At 43.0% G+C, this 17,914-nt stretch overlaps 1 protein-coding gene across 8 annotated transcripts in view; it reads right to left on the minus strand.

Annotated features, from left to right (window-relative positions):
- ARL15 (ARF like GTPase 15) overlaps positions 1-17,914 on the minus strand; it is a 1,560,154-nt gene that overhangs the window by 171,504 nt on the left and 1,370,736 nt on the right. For 3 of the 8 annotated variants that reach the window (XM_085631270.1, XM_085631265.1, XM_085631269.1), the window contains one exon: positions 2,966-3,076. The exons of the other annotated variants lie outside the window; for them this stretch is intronic. In XM_085631270.1, coding sequence (XP_085487396.1) covers positions 2,966-3,076 — 111 coding nt within the window. The remainder of the gene's footprint in view (positions 1-2,965; positions 3,077-17,914) is intronic. 8 annotated transcript variants of the gene reach the window in all.

The following is a 17,914-nucleotide window of genomic DNA, read 5'->3' on the forward strand; positions in this document are numbered from 1 at the left end:
ACCTAAATTTACCACTCCAGTGAGTGCAACAGTAGGGAAAGCGTTGGACTGCAGAGGGGTAGAAATTACTATTCCCACTCCTGTGAGTGTAACAGTAGGGAAAGTGTTAATAGCGGAGGGGTAACAATTACTATTTACACTACAGTGAGTGCAACATTTGGGTAAGTGTTGGATAGCGGAGGGGTGAAAATGACTATTCCCACTCCAGTTAGTGTAACAGTATGGAAAGTGTTGGGCAGCGGAGGGGTATAAATTACTATTCCCACTCCAGTGAGTGTAACAGCAGGGAAAGTGTTGGACAGCGGAGGGGTAAAAATTACTAATCACACTCCATTGAGTGCAACAGTAGGGAAAGTGTTGGCTAGCGGAGGGGGAAAAATTGATATTCTCACTCCAGTGAGTGCAACAGTAGGGAAAGTGTTGGATTGCGGAGGGGTAAAAATTACTATTCCCACTCCAGTGATTGTAGCAGTAGGTAAAGTGTTGGATTGCAGAAGAGTAACCATTCTCACTCCAGTCAGTTCAAAATTAAAAACAAACAACATTTTAACAACAATAAAAATATTTAAAAAATAAATGATAAAAATTCTAATACAAATATATTTAATAAAATTAAAAAAACAAATTATAATGCTAAAACATATAACAAATACCTACAAATAATATATTAAATAATATAAAAAATAATTCCCAAACAAATACATATTTTTATTTAAAAATTATTTAGAAACAAAAACAATAATTACATACAATTTTTTTATTTCCTACCCTAAAATACCACACAATTCACAACCCACATCTAAATGTGCATCCTCAACTAACCTAATTACCAATTAAAGAAATATTATTAATTAAACAAATTAAAACTCATAAAAATGATTTAACTTCCCACACTTTACCCCTATAATCCTCACAACCCACAGTTCAAATTAAAAGTAAACAAATTAATTACACAACTAAAACTTATTTTCAATTATAAAACTAATAGTATTTACCAAATAATTATAAAGTAAAATTAATTTACTGCCCACACTGTACTCCTATAACAATAAACTCCACACACAAAAATTATAAACAAATACCCTAATTAAATATAAATTAATTAATTATTAATGATCAACTAATTATTTATTAATTAAACAAAAATGACTTCACACCCTTTATCCCTATAAACTCCACAACCCATACCTAAAATTAATTACACAAATTCCATATTTAATTTTCAATTAATTAATATCAATTAACTAAATATTAAACATAAATTACTTCCCACCCTTTACCCCTATAAACCCCACAACCCGCACCTAAAATATTAACACAATTTCCATAATTAATTTTCAATCAATTAACTAATATAAATTAACTAATTATTAATCAAAAATAAATTATTTCCCACCCTTTACCCCTAAAACCCTGCACCTAAAAAATACACAATTACCATAATTATCAATTATTATTAACTAACAACCAATTAATAATTAATTACGAATAAATTACTTCCCAAAATTAACGCTATAAAATCTAAATTAATTAAAAATTATCATTCATTTATTATAATAGAATTACTTTCCACCCAATGCACCTATCCACCCATAACCCGCTACGGAATAAAAAAATGCAAAATTTAATTAAAATAAAATTCATCACTACAAAAAATTTAGCACCTATATGAAAAAACAAACATTACTTATACTAAAAAACATACATCACATACATTTAAAATATAAACTAAAAAACTTAACACTAATTAAAAAAATTATATTTTAAACAGTGCAAACAATATTAATGACTTCTATATTTCTTACCTTAAAGGCGATATTCTTGACCACGATATTCTTGCTGTTGATATTTCTGATTCACGCTATTTCCAACTCGATATTCTGTATCAGCACCTCAAGGTTCATTACACATAAATCAAAGGAAACCCCATGTCTAAATATTTGAGATAAATTTATGAGAGTGTTATAGATCTTTACTTGTGCCAATAATTCCATTATCAAACTAATCACTGTACTTCAGTTGGGGAAGAGGGTTCTAATTTTCTTGGGGGAGACTAATGATAACAAGCAGTGGCAAAGCCAACAGGTCTAGCTTACATGTTGTGCCCTGATTTAGGGGCGGATTACGACTTTGCTATGCCAAAGTAGACAGCCGCCCCCCAGATTAGGAGTTTTCTCCTGGCTTGGCCTGGTGGGCGGTCCTTTGGCGTTCTCACGACGGTGCATGGGAATGCCAAAGCTAGTTCCTGCAACGCATGGAATGTTTAGTCCATGCTGTGCAAGAACTGGGCGTACATGCACACATGGGGAGGCATGCATGCCAGTGTACAAGGTAAGAGGGGGCCCTAGTTTCACCGCCATGAAAAGGCTGGAGGTGGGGAAACTCAGAATATGCTTGGCGGTGCTGCAGTCTAAGTTCAAGTATCTTAAGCTACTTTCCTGGGTATCGGCAAATAAGCATGGATTGCAGGAATCCACAGAAATTGAAGGTAGCTTACAACTCCCAAAGTTTATTAAGAAGCTCATGAAATGGTATGAGTTGCTTTGCCAAGTCAAAGATTTTACTTCACCACCACCGTAAAGAATCTGGGAAGGTTGCTTGTCAAGTGATCAGGCTGAGAATTTGTGGCAAATATCTTTCAGCACTTTATATGACATGGTGAGCCCTGTGGCCTTTAAAAGAAGCCTTTTGTTTACATTGTACACCGCATATTAGTCACTGCACAAGTCGGTGAAGATAAATGAGGGAAGTGTGCCCTATTGCAGGAATTGTAATTTAGTCGGCGCAGACTACCTTCATGTTTGTGGACTGCCCTGCGTTGAAAGAGTTCTGGGACAAAGTAAGTTCAGTGATCTCTGAAATAATTAACAAAGTTGTTAAAGTAAGCCCCTCAGTTATTTTTTTAATATTACAAAAGGCGGAGGAAGAGGGGACATACTTAAAGGATAGAAAGATTATTTTTTACCTGGTGTTGATGGCAATATGCATGATTTGTGGAAAATGGATCGCTCCCTCGCCCATCGGAATTGGTAAACCAAGTTAGGGCAACATGCTTTACGGGCCAAAGAAGTTCGGGCTAGAAGAACAAAATTAAACTATGATCCTCAGTGACTGAATGGTTCCAAGCTAGGCACGAATGTCTCCAATGTTTTTTAACATATTTTATTGGTTTTCGAAATCTTTTATATACCATCACGTTACATATTTGCAGCATCAGTAGTCCTTTCATATATCAAATACACATATTTACGATACAGTCCTGCTGTAATATAACTGTACAGATTCGGTCTACATAATAATTGCAGCAAGTCACATCTCTTTTGGGATAGCAATCCCAATTTATGGTAATGCATTGTCACATTAATACGATAAACAGTACCCAACTCCCTCCTCCCACTCCTCCCCAGTCTCACGCGTATGTCTGAATCTTGCGCATTTTGCATCTTCTGGTATATACTCATGTCGAATCCATGTGTGCTTATAATACATCTCCCTGTCTATGCGCTGTTAACATGACTTAGGTACCCTTCTGCGCAGACAGTTTTATACTCTACTTAGAGTCTTAGTCTCCGTCTACTGATTTTATGGCTTCCAGCATCACGTCCCATTCCAGCACTATTGGTGTTTTTCGCAAGCCCTTGAGTTCTTCTCTACACAGTGCCGCGCTCTCCGCAGTGCCCCACCGCAGTAATTCCGTGTGCCAGGTCAGTACATCTAGGGGTCTCCGCAATTTCCATCTCATAGTTATATTACGTATAGCTAAGATGAGCGCTAGATCTATAAAGCGGTATTGAACTTTATGCTTTGATACTTTTTGTGGAGTCCTAAGATGCATTCCTCTATTGTATTCTGTATTTCCCGGTTTGTCGCTTCCCCTGTTCTTTGCCTGACAGTGTCCCAGTATCCCCGCACTTTTGGACAGGACCATAGCATGTGAAGTAGATGCGCTCCTTCGAGCAAGCATCTCGAGCAATAATGTCGGGTATGGGGGAACATTCTATCTAATTTATGTGGAGTAAGATAAGCTCGGTGCAATACCATTGTCTGTATGAATTTGAACTTCGTGTTCCTCGAAGTCGTCCTTGGATGTTCCAGTATCTTTGCCCTTTCTTTATCTGTTATGTCTCTATCTATGTCTCCCGCCCATGCAGTCCTCAGTGTGTCAAGAGCAGCTTTCGTATGCGAGCTGATGCCTGTATAGAGTCATCTTATAAGGTGTCTACCTCTCCCCATATAATACATCACCTTGACCAGGTCATTGGTAAGGGGTTCTTGCCTTTGCGGTGCCCAGTGCATTTTTATGTATCTCAGCAATGCAGCATATAGTATGTATAAGTATGCCGGGACCCCAGTTTCGTTTTCAAAGGTATCATGGTATAGTAGTATTCCATCCCCGAACAGATCTGACACCGTGCTAAACCCTGCCTCCAGCCAGGGCTTCAGCTTGCGTTTTGTGATTGTGCCTCCCATTAGTGGGATCCCCAACAGAGGAATGCTACCTGCATATGCCGGGGGTGCTTGTGGGTAGTGTAGTGCCGCCTTCCAGCAGCGGAGCGCCATGGTCAACAGTGGGGGAAGGTCTCTCGGGGGTCTGCGACCAGGTAATAATAGCATATGTAATGCACCGTTGTCGATGTCTGCCTCTGTGAGCCCTATTTCCTGCAAATTGTGCACCGCCGTCCAATATGATAGCCACTGTAATTGGCTTGCATAGTAGTACGCTCGCAAATCCGGGACACCCAGGCCTCCCATTTGTGTGCCTACTTGCAGCTTCTTTAAGCTTATACGTCTTCTACCGTTCCCCAAAATAAGTTCAGAGAGCATCTTGTTCAGCAGTTTGAACGTGGCCTGCGAAACGATTAATGGTAAATTTGTGAAATAGTACAAGAGCCTCGGCAGCACCACCATTTTTGCTAGGGCCGCCCTACCCATAACAGATAGTGGCAATGCCGTCCAGAGAACTCTACTGGACCGCAGAGCCCGGATTGCTTTGTGCAAGTTACCATCTAACATATCTTCATGTGCCCTGTAAATTTGTATGCCTAGGTATTTAAAAGTAGTCGGGCCACCACTAGTTGAGCGTCTCCAAAGGCCATACTGTCAATTCCTGCATGGTCTGTGAAGAAGAAAGCGTGTGATTTCCCCACATTGATAGCCAATCCAGACATAATTTCAAATCGACGGAACATGTCGGATATTGAGGCTAATGGCATAGTGAGGTCCTGTAGATACAAAATGATGTCGTCTGCATATGCCGAGCACAGGTGTATTGTATTTCCCAACATTATGCCCCGATCTGCAAATTCTTTCCGCAGTGTTATGGCTTATGGTTCCAATGCCAGTATGAAAATAAGAGGCGATAGGGGACAACACTGCCTAGTTCCTTTATGTATGGAGTATTCCTCCGAAATATGGCTACCAGTTCGGGCTCACGTCATAGGGGCCTTATAGAGCAGACGTAACCAGGCGATATACCCCTCAGGGATCCCAAATTTCGCCAGGGCCTGGAACATATACTCCCAGTTAATGGAATGAAAGGCTTGTCTTAAATCTAAAGAAAGACAGTCCGCATGTGGGTAGCGGCTCGGGGCTTCCGTCATTAAGTGGTTTAACTTCCTGATATTTAACAATGTGCTACGTGACAGAAGGAACCCGGTTTGGTCAGTGTGGATTAGCCCGGACAAATAACCTGTTAGCCAGCACCTTGATTAATATTTTATATTCCGTGCTTAGCAGGGACAACGGTCGGTAGTTGGCCATATCTGTGGGATCTCTCCCAGTCTTCGGAAGGGATATTACTAACGCTTGCGCCATTGTACTTGGTAAAGATCCCTTCTCCCATGCTGTTTTATATAACACTTCCAGTTGAGGTACTAGGGATTCTGCGTACGTACTATAGAATTCTACGGGGAGCCCGTCTATTCCAGGGGTTTTATTCCGCGGTAGTCCCTTCAGGGCTACTCTAATCTCGGATTGGGTAATGGGTCCTGTGAGATCTTTCTGAGCTGCGGCTGTGAGTCTTGGGTATGTCAAGTTAGAAAGGAAGGCTTCTGCTTGGGATTCTGAGTTATGGTCTGTTGTACTGTATAATGCAGTGTAGTAGTGCCGAAAGGCCGTGTTGATATCTGCCTGTGTAGTAACTTTTGTCCCATCCGCTGTTGCAATTTCATTTATAACCACCGCGGGGGGGGGGGGGGGGGGGGGGGGGTCTCGGATTAATTTGGCAAGTAGTGCCCCAGACCTATCTGCTTCAGCGTGTGCTTTCTTCGTATATGTTTGATAGTCTATGACCCGCAGAGGCTCTAGAAGTTCTGCATGATTTATTCTCGCTTCTTGCAGTGGGCCCTTTCGGTCATCATTTGTTACAGCCTACTGCTCCAATATACCCATTCTGTCTTCCACATCTATCAAAGCCTAATGGAGTTCCTGTCGGGCGCCCACTGTCGTACTTATCGCTTTCCCCCGAATCACAGCTTTGAAAGCGTCCCATTCTACGAGTCTGCTTGTCGCCGTATTGCTATTCTCTGCAAAGTATTGATCAATGGTTACTGGAAGGTCGCTACGGAATATGGAGTCCTCCAGCAGCTGCGGCCATAACCGCCATGTGGGAACTGGTATGGTTAACCTCCCCCATGCCATGGTAATTTCCATTGGGTTATGATCAGAAAAGGTTTTTGGTAAATACGTGGCATGAAGCGTTTGCATTGCTATCCTGGTGGAGCAGTATATCCTGTCTATTCTGGTATGTAGGTTGTGCACTACAGAATAATAGGAGTATTCCCTGTGTGTGGGGTGCCTCATCCACCAGACGTCACATAACTCCCATCCTTGTGCCCACCTATCCAATGCCTCAGCTTGCTTGAACACACCTGCTCTATGTAGTGGCGGATGTGACCTATCTAGGGCCACGTCCATTACCGCATTGCAGTCTCTTCCCAGTATCCATGGCTGTGACTCCCATCCCGCCAGTGCCCCGCTCACTCTGTCCCACTACTTATCTTGTTCGAAGTTCGGAGCATACACAGTGCCAAGGATTACAGGTTGCCCATCTAATGTACCCGTTACGAATATATATCTTCCTAGTTTGTCCACCCTCTGTTCCAGAGCTATAAATGGTACGCCATGCCACACACACATAGTGGTTCCCCTTGCATAACTGGAGTAGGAGGTGGAAAAAATGTGCCCCCTCCATTTCTTGCACAGTTTCGCCACCTCACTGTCTATCATATGAGACTCTTGTAAATATACTATTTTTGCCTTACGACGCTGTAGCTGTGCATGTATCCTATGCTGTTTCTGCACTGTTCCCATTCCCCGTATATTCCATGTTATTATAGTGTATTTACTCTGTGCTGTCATTGCAACTAGTTTGTAGCCTTTGGGAGATGCATGTGATGTATAAGTAAAATGGCCTAGTTTTCCATCGCCATACTGTGAGACTTTTCCTCTCCCTGAACATCCCAATACTCGGTCTGGTCTTCCAACTATACCGGACCATACAACTTGACTGAAACAATAAAAACTCAATGGTCATGCATAGCGCCTTTGCCATGTGGGGGACATCGCTAGCGCTTTTCATGTGGTGCGTTCTTCTTAACAACAATTCAGTTGAGCTTCTACAGAACCTAGGCCTAATCATTAATAAGCATTGTACATGAACAAAAGCCCATTGTGTAGGTACATAACATATACTTGCGGGTACAGTCATCCGTATAAGTCTTTAATGACTTGCGGGGTCGCAGATGGAAACAGAGCCACACTACCCTCAGAGTCCGATATATGCGTTGCTTCTTCTTCCGAGGAGGTCTTAGCTTTCACTCCCGAAGTATGCGTGAACATGGCTGCAGCTATAAGTGCCTTTGATTTGTTCTGTTGCATCTGTTGTATGGTGAGGTATTGCCGTGCAGGAGTCCGGTACGTTCTTTGGATACCCCGCCCAGTGGACCTCCCCGAACTCGTCTTGCTCTTTGCAGTGAGTTGAGAGTTAGTCAGCGCGGTGTTTGTTAGTTCCATCACCTCTAGCCAATCTTCCACATCTCCGGGGCTCTCAAAGAAATAGGATTTTTGGTCGTGTAAAATTTTTAAACGCGCCGGAAAAATGAGTGCATATTTCAGGTTTAAGTCTCGAAGTTTCTTCTTAACTGCTATAAAGGAAGAGCTCTGTCTTTGGACCAGCATTGTATAGTCTGGGTATAGGGACATTTTTGTATTCTCGAAATTTATAGGAGATGACTCACAAGCTTTTTGTAGGAGGATGTCTCTGTCGTGAAAGTTCAGTAGTTTCACAATTAGAGGTCGAGGCGGAGCTCCTGGTTTCGGATGGCCGGTAGGTATCCTGTGCGCTCTCTCTATGCAACATTGCATGGAGAGTCCTTCACTGGTGACGTGGTCCCGGAACCACTTCTCCATATACCTAGTCACGTCGCTCCCTTCACATTTCTCTGGCAGTCCGATAACGCGGATGTTATTATGTCGGGCCCTTCCTTCTCCGTCTTCCACCCTGTCTAGCAGGGTAGCCACTTGATCCTGCAGCTGTGTAATCTTGGTGTCAGCCTGCGATTGTCGCGAAGCCACCTCCTCAAACGTCGCAGCGTTATCTTTCACTTTATCCGCAAGTTTAGCATGGTCCGCTCTGAGTAAGTTAAGGCCAGTAGTTAGATTTCCAATTTGAAGTTCTATCGCTTTCCGAGATTCATGTACTTCTTGCAGTATGAGATCCAGCTTGTCTACAGGTGTTGGTGCTACTTTCTGTGAGGTACCTTCAATCCCGGGATTGTGAATCGCTGGAGCCGCCGTCTCCAGAACAGAGTCCTGTTCTCCCTGGTCCTGGTGTTTCACTCCCTTGCGTCCCATCATGCAAAGCACTCCAACAGCAGGCAGCACAAGTGGAATGGATGCCGGTTTGCAGCGTAGCACTCTTGGAGGTCACCAGTGCACCTCTTCAGCACTCTTTCCAGCTCCCGCACAACAGTGTCGCGGCCCTCTCGCTTGTCTCACACCACACAGTGCCCCTCGGCCTACCGTCTTGTCTTCTGCCACTCACTGCGTGGTATGTCTTGCAATGTAGTCACTTTGTCACACACTGGGGCGGGAGGCCTTAATTTCCCCACCTTTTCCACGCAGTAACTGCGATCCCTGCATTGGTGACTCAGTATCTCTTTCTGCAACTTCATGCCCAGTTTGTGCCTATCATAGCAGTCAGCAAGAACGTGGGGAACCACAATAACCCGGGGATTGCGTGCTTTGCGGTCTCACCATGGTCCTCCGCAGGCCTCGCGCCGTCTGCCCGACCACAGTAGTTCACGCAGGACTCACGTCTCTGCCTCCGGTCCTGCTGGAATTATCCCCAGTGAAGCCTAGTCATTTATGGGTATGCGCGCCCTTCATTGTTGCCACAGGGGGTATTCTGCACTCCTCACTCCTGCAGGCAATCCAGGCTCGGAAGCATCCATCTTCAGGCACTCACTGCCTCCATTCGCCCGCAGTTCCCAGCACGTCTCTATCAGGGGTTTCCAGTATCCTGCACACCTCATACGGGGATCTAAATTCAGGTACTTGCACTCTTTCTGCCTGCCGCCCGTACCTGCAGTGTGTGTATTCCCTCCTCAGCGCCGAGACCACATGAAAGGCGCCGCCTGCAGTGCTCTTTCTACACAGATTTCCGCGCTACCAGGGAGTAGGCCGCTCTGCATCCCTGGCCTTGCGTATGCGCTGTCTCCGCCACGCTGGCACGCCTCTCACGCTGCGTCTCCCTCGTAGCACCCGTAGCCGCAGCTCCTCGCGACTCTGCCTGGCGGCAAGGCAATGCGTACTCCTGGCACAGCCGCAGTTACACCGCCGTGCGAGCGCAGGTATCGTAGGCCTCAGATCCTTCCCGTCTCTTCGCGCTCGGCGGTCTGCTGCGCCATTAGGCTTCCAGGGACACAACGTCGACTACTGGTGTTCCCTTGTCCCCTGGCGGCACCGAGTCTTCTCCGCCGTCCCCGCTGTGTAACCTCACACTTTTGAGGCTTTCCTGTACAGATTAGGCTGTGTACGCCAGGATTATGTCGGCCCAGGTCCGGAGCTCCTCTAAAAGACAGCCGCCATGCCTGGCTGATAGCCACCACGCCCCCATGTGTCCAATGACTATAACCCTAACTCAGCACCGCATGTATTAGGATAGTCAAAATAGAGTGTTTGCCTGCGATTCTACCAGATGAAAGCAGCATCCTGCATGAGATGAAGGAACCATAGAAGAAAGGCTGAGTGGTCCTTACAGGGATTTAAACTTGCAACCTACAAATAGTAACATCTAGAGAATTCAGCAGTAAATTCACTGAGGTGGTGTGCCAGCTTACTGCTGGGAAATCATCATGCGAGTTGCATATTGTTCACTTATGTTCCAATTAAGGAGTACGTCCTATTAGCTAGGAAAGCAGTGTGCAGGGTAATACTGATCATCCATTGTGCTGGTATAATAGAAGGAAATAAGGGAGAAAGGTGTATTTGGATGCAGACTGCGCGGTGGTCTTGCTAACAGAACAATGACATGTTTTTCTTCTTCCTAAGGGCTGTTAAGCACCATAAAGGTTTAGAAGATAAAGATTCCATACACTGGTGATGATACTGCTTGCCTTGAAATTGCAAACTAGTACTCCTTTATGAATGGTGCTGTGTTATCTATTTAATTGTTAAAAAGAATACTTTAATCAAGAGGTTTTCCCCTATTTAATTTGCACTTTAGAGCAGAAGTCGAAAGGCACGGTCAATGTCAACCGTGGAGTAGATGAGGCTGCAGTCACTTTCGCAACAGACAAACCAGTAGAGACTAAAGGATGATTTGATTAACTTCTTGCAATAATGCAATAGCTTCTGCTTTATCTACAAAGTACTCTACCACTTTCCCCTCAGTTCTAACGTATTTGGTTTGGCTACTAAGATGTATCTCAATTCTCACAGGGCTACTTTTGTAATCAGGTGGTGCTGAAGGCCAGACACACAAGTTCACATGTAACTTGACTGACGTACTACTTGGGGAGAAATGAGTGCATAAACACCACTGAGGTAATTCTGCTCACAGAACATTGTTGCATATTATGATCAAAAGATAAGAGAGCTCCTTATAATTTTTTTTTAAAAAACATAACAGATGTTGAAGGGTCCCATGCCTGAGAACTCAAAACTTCATACTGGGCTTCATTTTAGTTACAACTCTAGAGAGTAAGATGGACAAACAAAAGTGTGAATTCTGTGAAACACTGTGCAATTAAAAAGTGCAAACTAAGGTGCCCATTAGGAAGGCGGGCGGACTTACGTCCACCCGCCCTCCCTGCGGAGCTGGGACCGTCCAATATAGGTGCGCCGGTCCCACCGGCCGAATTAGGATGTGCCCGCCACACTGGCGGGCGCATGCTGGCAGTTTGACATTGCGGACTGTGCTGCTGGCTGCAGCACCGTACGCAATGTTAAACAACCATGGTTTGCATTGCGATGCACAACGTGGTAGGCACCGCGCGGTGCCTCCCACCTTGAGTATGGCAATGTAGGGGGGTACCATAGATACCCCCCAAGTGCAGCCCCCCACCCCCCTGGGGGCCCGCAATGGGCCCCGTAGCAGAACTCCGTATGCCTTTCCATGGCGGCATCGCCGCCATGGAAAGGCCGGTGTTTGCCTGCATCCTAATCTGGTGGACGGTGCCTGCTAGGCACCGCCACCATTTTGGGCTCCCTGGATCGTCCGCCAGGCAATCGAGATGATTGCTGGTGGCGGACGGTCTTTGTGTCCTCTGCGGACGCATTCATGCTCTCACTGCCATCCTAATCTGGCAGTAGGAAATAGCTGTTCGATGGCGGAAGGACCGCCACCGCCGGCCCTGCGGTGGCGGTCCTTCTGCCATCATAATAGGCCCCAAGTAACTTAAGCTCAGCTGTATTAAAATGTCTACATATTTGTCAAAGATCAATACTAATACTCGCATTAAAATCTTTTTGCATGCTCCCCCATCTACTCATCCACGATGTGGAGCAACGCAAAGACTGAACTTCTTAACTTTATAATGCATAATGCAAAAACATGTTGTTAAAATTATTTGTCTCAAAGGAAATTTGACCTTTTCCTAATTTTGACAAACATTTTCTAAAAATATTTTTAAATGTACTGGCGACTCAGACCACCAGGGATGACAGTAAAATCATCTTTCCTGATCTGACTACAAATGAGCAGCACTTAAGTTCCTAAATTCACAGAGGAGCCGTAATCATAATTTAGAGTCTCTACATGAAAGGAAAACCTAGCAATCCCAGTGCATGTAAAACCGATTACATATTTCATTTTAATGTCTGACCCCATGTCTGGGAGCCAGGTTGTTTACTCTGCTTTTTCCAATGAGATCAGGGTTCACGCGAGGTGAGTCTTAAAGTATCCTCTACACATAAAGTAGGCAAAATTTTGTTGCCTGACACAATCAATTCTCTCCGAGATAAGTAAATGGGAACGACAGGATAACCACAAAAAAGCTAGTAAGAGGAAACATAATTACTGTCCTCATTCTGGAGGCATTGGCATCCAGGGTTATCCATGGGTAAAAGTGAATTACAGGGAGTATGAAAAATAGTTAGCAAGAGCAAAGCTCAAGTTGTCTATGATGTCACAGTGCCTCGATGGTGGGAAACATCCATGAAATCCACTTTGTACTCATCTATAATTTTATGTTATGTATTGCAACCTAAATCATGTGCCTAAGCCTTCAACTGCTACGCATGGGCAGAGGGTAATGGGGAAGCCATACATAACATAACCTCTCCTGTCCCTATTCCCCGACTCGCTATGCTCTTCCTTTTATTACAAAAGCTGTTGTCTCAGCTTTCCAGTGTTGCTCTGGGCTCAGTAACAGCCCTGCCAGAGTAGCCTGTAAATCCTTTGTGACACAGCAACAACAGGTAACTGTTTTTGTCAACAACTGTTGCTACGTCATAGCAGTGAATTACCAGATTTAGAATCGGACATTCACACTAGTGGCTTTCAGTGACAGCCATACATAAATAAATTGTAAAGACTCCATTGCAGGATGGGTTTCCTGCACGAGGTGCATATAAGAGAGTAGAGGTAAATGATGAAGTACAATATGTATGTAATTCATAATTTCTTCATATCCAGCCAATACAGAAGAATATATTACAAATAAAAAACAAACAAAAGCTAAATAGTACACACAGAGAAGATATCATAAAATTGAGCACTTCTAGTAATTCAAATGATGAAACTGAGAAGATTTCAGAGTTGCTCAGGCATACCAGTTTGGTGATTCATGTCTCAGTCTAGGAAAGAAGCACTCATTGGACAGGATAAAATTAGGGGGTCACACAGATTCTGATCCTTGGACAACTGACTCAGACTATCAACCTTAAAAGCATGGTCAAATATCTACCAATGTGTTTTGGATGTACAGAATCTGAGCTGCATGCACCAACATATACATGTTCTTTCATTCCCAGCGAGACACTGGATAGAGAACTCTCAAATAGGCCTGGTACCAATGGACATGTCTTAGCATTTCAAAACAGATCCTTTATTCTGTGCAGACGTTTAACAGAATCATTTCAAATTTATCATTTAAGGTAAGATGGCATTAAATGTCTCCAAAGAATCCTAGGAGATGGCACATTAGCTATTTCCTCAGGGAACACTTACCAAGCAAGCCTCAGAATATGCATAAACAGGGATGATGTGACTGTACAAGGGCAACTTGGTGTTCTGGAGAGCTTTAACTTTACATTTACCCTTTCCCAACAAACAGGGAAATTAACTCTCCATCTGCCCCAACACTGATGACCATTACCTAATAGCCTATTCAATCCGTTGCGCTACTAATAAAATATATTTTTCCAAATGTCCTTCGTTCCCTAAAAATAGTACATTATTGCCTTTCTCACATCAAAATAAGGAGTACTCCTTCTGCTGAGTTTATAGGTATTTGGAAATAGTAAATGAGTTGCACTATGGAAAAATTACCTTTTACACAAACTTTAAATGTGCTCTTAACACTAGCTTGTTCTCATGAATGAGGAAATAATGTTCCTACACTGATATGTTCATTAATCCTGTGAGTATCAAATGTAAACTTCATTAGGAACAGTATGTGGAGATATACCCTATTAGTACCTTTCAGAAACATCTTAATTGCTGGGATTGCAAAACGAAAATTTTTATTTGACTACTTCCCTTACTCTATACTAAAGATCCAACAGCACATCAGCAACAGAAAGCCTGCTTCATCTCATATGCCCTCCCATTCCCTTAGAATTCCACAACGGCTAGCCTTCAAAGCCCCATCTCTTGCAGATTTCACTGACATACTCAATTCCCTCAAAGGTACTTCTTATAAAGATGATGTTTTACCCCTCATCCTTCATCAACCTCTCTGGGGATGCTTTCTCACCCATAATTACCATTGTCAATGTCTTTCTCAGTCAGGGCATCTTCCTAGAAGCGCTTAAGACAGGTCAATCTTCTCACTTATTTAGAAGACAAGCAGATAATTACCAAGATGTTCTTTAAACCATTACAATTCAGCGTTTCCATAAAACCTGCTTGGAGTCTTGTAAATGAACCCACTGACTTGTCAATATGATTCATGACAGTAAAAGTCTTTTTTCTCTTGATTATTAAAATGACATGTCATACATCGGATGCACACATCCTCAGCAATATTTTGAAACCTTGTATTTTCCCAGTACTTTTTGAATATTCGTATTAGGCTATCCCTCCCTGCATGAGATCCGGGGCTGTATTATCGGACTGCCCCAGGGGCAAAATGGACGTTTGTGCCTGCTTTGCACGCCCCTGGGGCCCTTTTGTATTACAGAAGGGGCCGCAGACGCTTGTGCGTCCCCTCCTGTAATACCGATTGAACTGGTGCACATAAAGTGCCAGCGCGATCGTCAGAGGGCGTACCCTCATTTGCATGGGGGCGTGGAGGGCAGAGGCAAAGAAGCTGTCCAGAGGCGCACTGATCGAACACCCCAGCAGCCCCCTGGAGGGGGAAAGGTGGTCCTATGGACCCCCCAAACATCCCCTTGCAGGTGGGTGCAATCACTCACTTGTCCTGCCTGCAAGGGGATCTCGAATCCCCCTTAAAAGTGCAGGCTAGTTGCCGCCTACATAGTGAAACACAAAGCAGCATCAAAGCAGCTGCTTCGTTTTTCACTTGAATGCGCGGCCCCCAGGGTGGTGTGAGTTTGCGGCGGCCCTGGTGGCACCACATTCACTACAATGTGGTGCATTTTCCTGGTTGCCACTGGGCACCCCTTTTGAAAGGGGCACCCAGTAGGAAAATGTACCGCATACATAATATGGACCCTGTTGTGCAAATACTTACACATTGGGAACAACATGGAATCTGGTAATACATATTTATGCTCAGCATTTACAAACAAATCCTGATAATAGCTCTTGTAGCCTAATCTCTGCCATTTCCTTTTCTCATATTCTGGGGCATCATCCTGCAACTCTCTCAATTCTGAGAAGTATGTACTGGACTCCTACAGAAACAATTTGTTTTCTGCATTTTGTGCTGAATTAATTCTCATTTCCATCCTCTTGTACAGCTGTCTCATCCTGCAATGCACAATATTTTGCCAACTAGTCAGCATATCTATTTCTAAGTGTGTTCATGGTATTTCCAGCCTTATGGGGAACACAACTGAACACAGAAATCTCTTTTGGCTATTGCTTTGCTTTCAACAAATCCTATTTATATGTACTATTTTATCAGAGCTACTGAGGATGTCATAAACTCCTTTGTGACCACAACTGACCATAGTCATGCACAACTCCAAAACCATTCTGGCTGTCTGTATAGATTGTCACATTCGCATCCTCTAGCTCTTGTCAATGCAACTAATTCTGTCACTCGTACTGAAGTTAACTTTTGCAGAGAAGATGCTTTTTTTAGTTTCAGAAATGGAACATAATGCAAAGGTAGCTCTCAATGCTCCATAATGGTCTATCAAACAAGAGCCATCAATTAACAATGGCAGATCAGCAATTTCCAAATGTGTCTCTTTAATATCTGGTCTTGGTTTTGTATATAATTCCGTTACTTCAATGTGTCCTAGTTTATTTTCAATCTCTTCATTTTCCCTGCGTTTACAAATTCTGTCAGAAATAGGAAGCAATGTTACTGAATTTAAAATAGTAAACCTCCTGATAGAGATGTTCACTGCTTCAAGTATGGCTTGCTCATAGCAAATAAGCCTGCTGTCGGTTATACGCTGTGTCCTTGTCATAGTCAAAAAAAATTTCAACTAAACGTGGGTCATGTACAAATAAAGATTCCTTCACTTTGTTCAATAGCAATGCAAACAGCTGTAACCTGGAAGGCTGAAAGCTACTGGATCCAATACAGCTGACAAGTAAGCCACTTAGGCACATTATTAGACCTCATTCCTGTGTAAGAATCGAAAGCGCACAACCCCTTATCTAATGGCAAAATAGAAAAAACATTAGTATGTAATCAGGTGCGGGCACATGACACAAACCCTCTTGCAATTTTTCAAAGTATCAGAGAATTCCTTGTCAAATGGTACCAGATCTTGAACATCACAACATGTAAAGCTTGATAAAGGAGTTGCTATCAAGGAAAAATTTAGAATCCACTGACAACAGTACCCAACAATTCAAAGAAACATCCGAACCTCCCGCTGTGTGGTTGGCTGGCTTATTTTTAGAATTGCAGAATTGTGTTCTTTTATGACATTTCTAACACCTTTGTCTGTTTGGTGTCCAAGATAGACAACTTCTTTTTACAATACTGCATTTTAGTTGGGGAGACCTTAAGTTAATTTTCAGTTGGGTGATTTAAGAAAGCACTTGTATCAGGTTTACAGTCCTCCTTTTTCTCAGATGTGACCAGTAGGTCATCAATATATTGAACTAAGACTGAATTGCATGGCATCCTCAAATTCTCTAGAGCTTTCCTCAGGATTTTGGTGAAAAGCAAATGACTGTGTATACCCTTGGGGAATTCTACACCACATGAAAACTTTATTAAAACATTGAAACTTAAAAAGAAATTGTGATTACTCACAACTGAACTGAAAAGAATGCAAAGGAATTGAAAATGCTTGTCATAAGTCGATAGCTGTATACCATTCTGCATCTGATGAAATTTGAAACAAAATTACAGCTGGATTTGGTACAATTGAAATTTGTGGAACAACAATCTTGTTAATCTTTCAGAGAGCTTATATGATTCTCCACTTACTATTCAGATTTTTCATTCCTTTCATGGGAGATTTACAAGGACTACAAAGTACCTCTCAAAGGATTCCCTGCTCAATCATCTTTTCAATAACCGAGTTCATTTCATTATATTTTATTAGGTTTGCTCTTTTAATCAATCTACCTTCTTTTCCAGTAAAATCCTGTACCTCATCGTTGACAGTATGCATTAAATCCAGAGGCAGGTCTTCTTTTGTTAAAACTGGGAAAAATGTGACTCTTGAATCTACTGAGTTTATCTTTAAATATTGAATCCTGATCTTGTGTTTCAATTGCAACACCATCTGGAGTACAATAAATCACACAAATCATTTTGCAGAGCAAGTCCCTTCCCAATAAGTTCACAGGAGTTGAATCACACACAATAAATTGGAGCTTGTTCTCCATCTGACCAATTTTACCTTGAACATCTACTGTAACCTAATTTTCAGTTTGTTTATTACTGATCCCAACAACTTGGACTTATTTTCCCGAGAGAGGTAGTCTTAGACTTGGCATCTTTTGGCGCGTGTCCCCTGAGTTTTTGCTTTCCAACCTCCCGGTTTTGACTCTGTTTTTGCTGGCGTAGTGTGTCTGCTCACTTTTCTCACTGCTGATCAGTGGTAAAGTGCAAGTGCTCCTGTGGATTATTGCGTAATGGATTTGTGTTTC

Source organism: Triturus cristatus, chromosome 2_1 (assembly GCF_964204655.1).
Source record: "Triturus cristatus chromosome 2_1, aTriCri1.1, whole genome shotgun sequence".
Classification (NCBI taxonomy): Eukaryota; Metazoa; Chordata; class Amphibia; order Caudata; family Salamandridae; genus Triturus; species Triturus cristatus.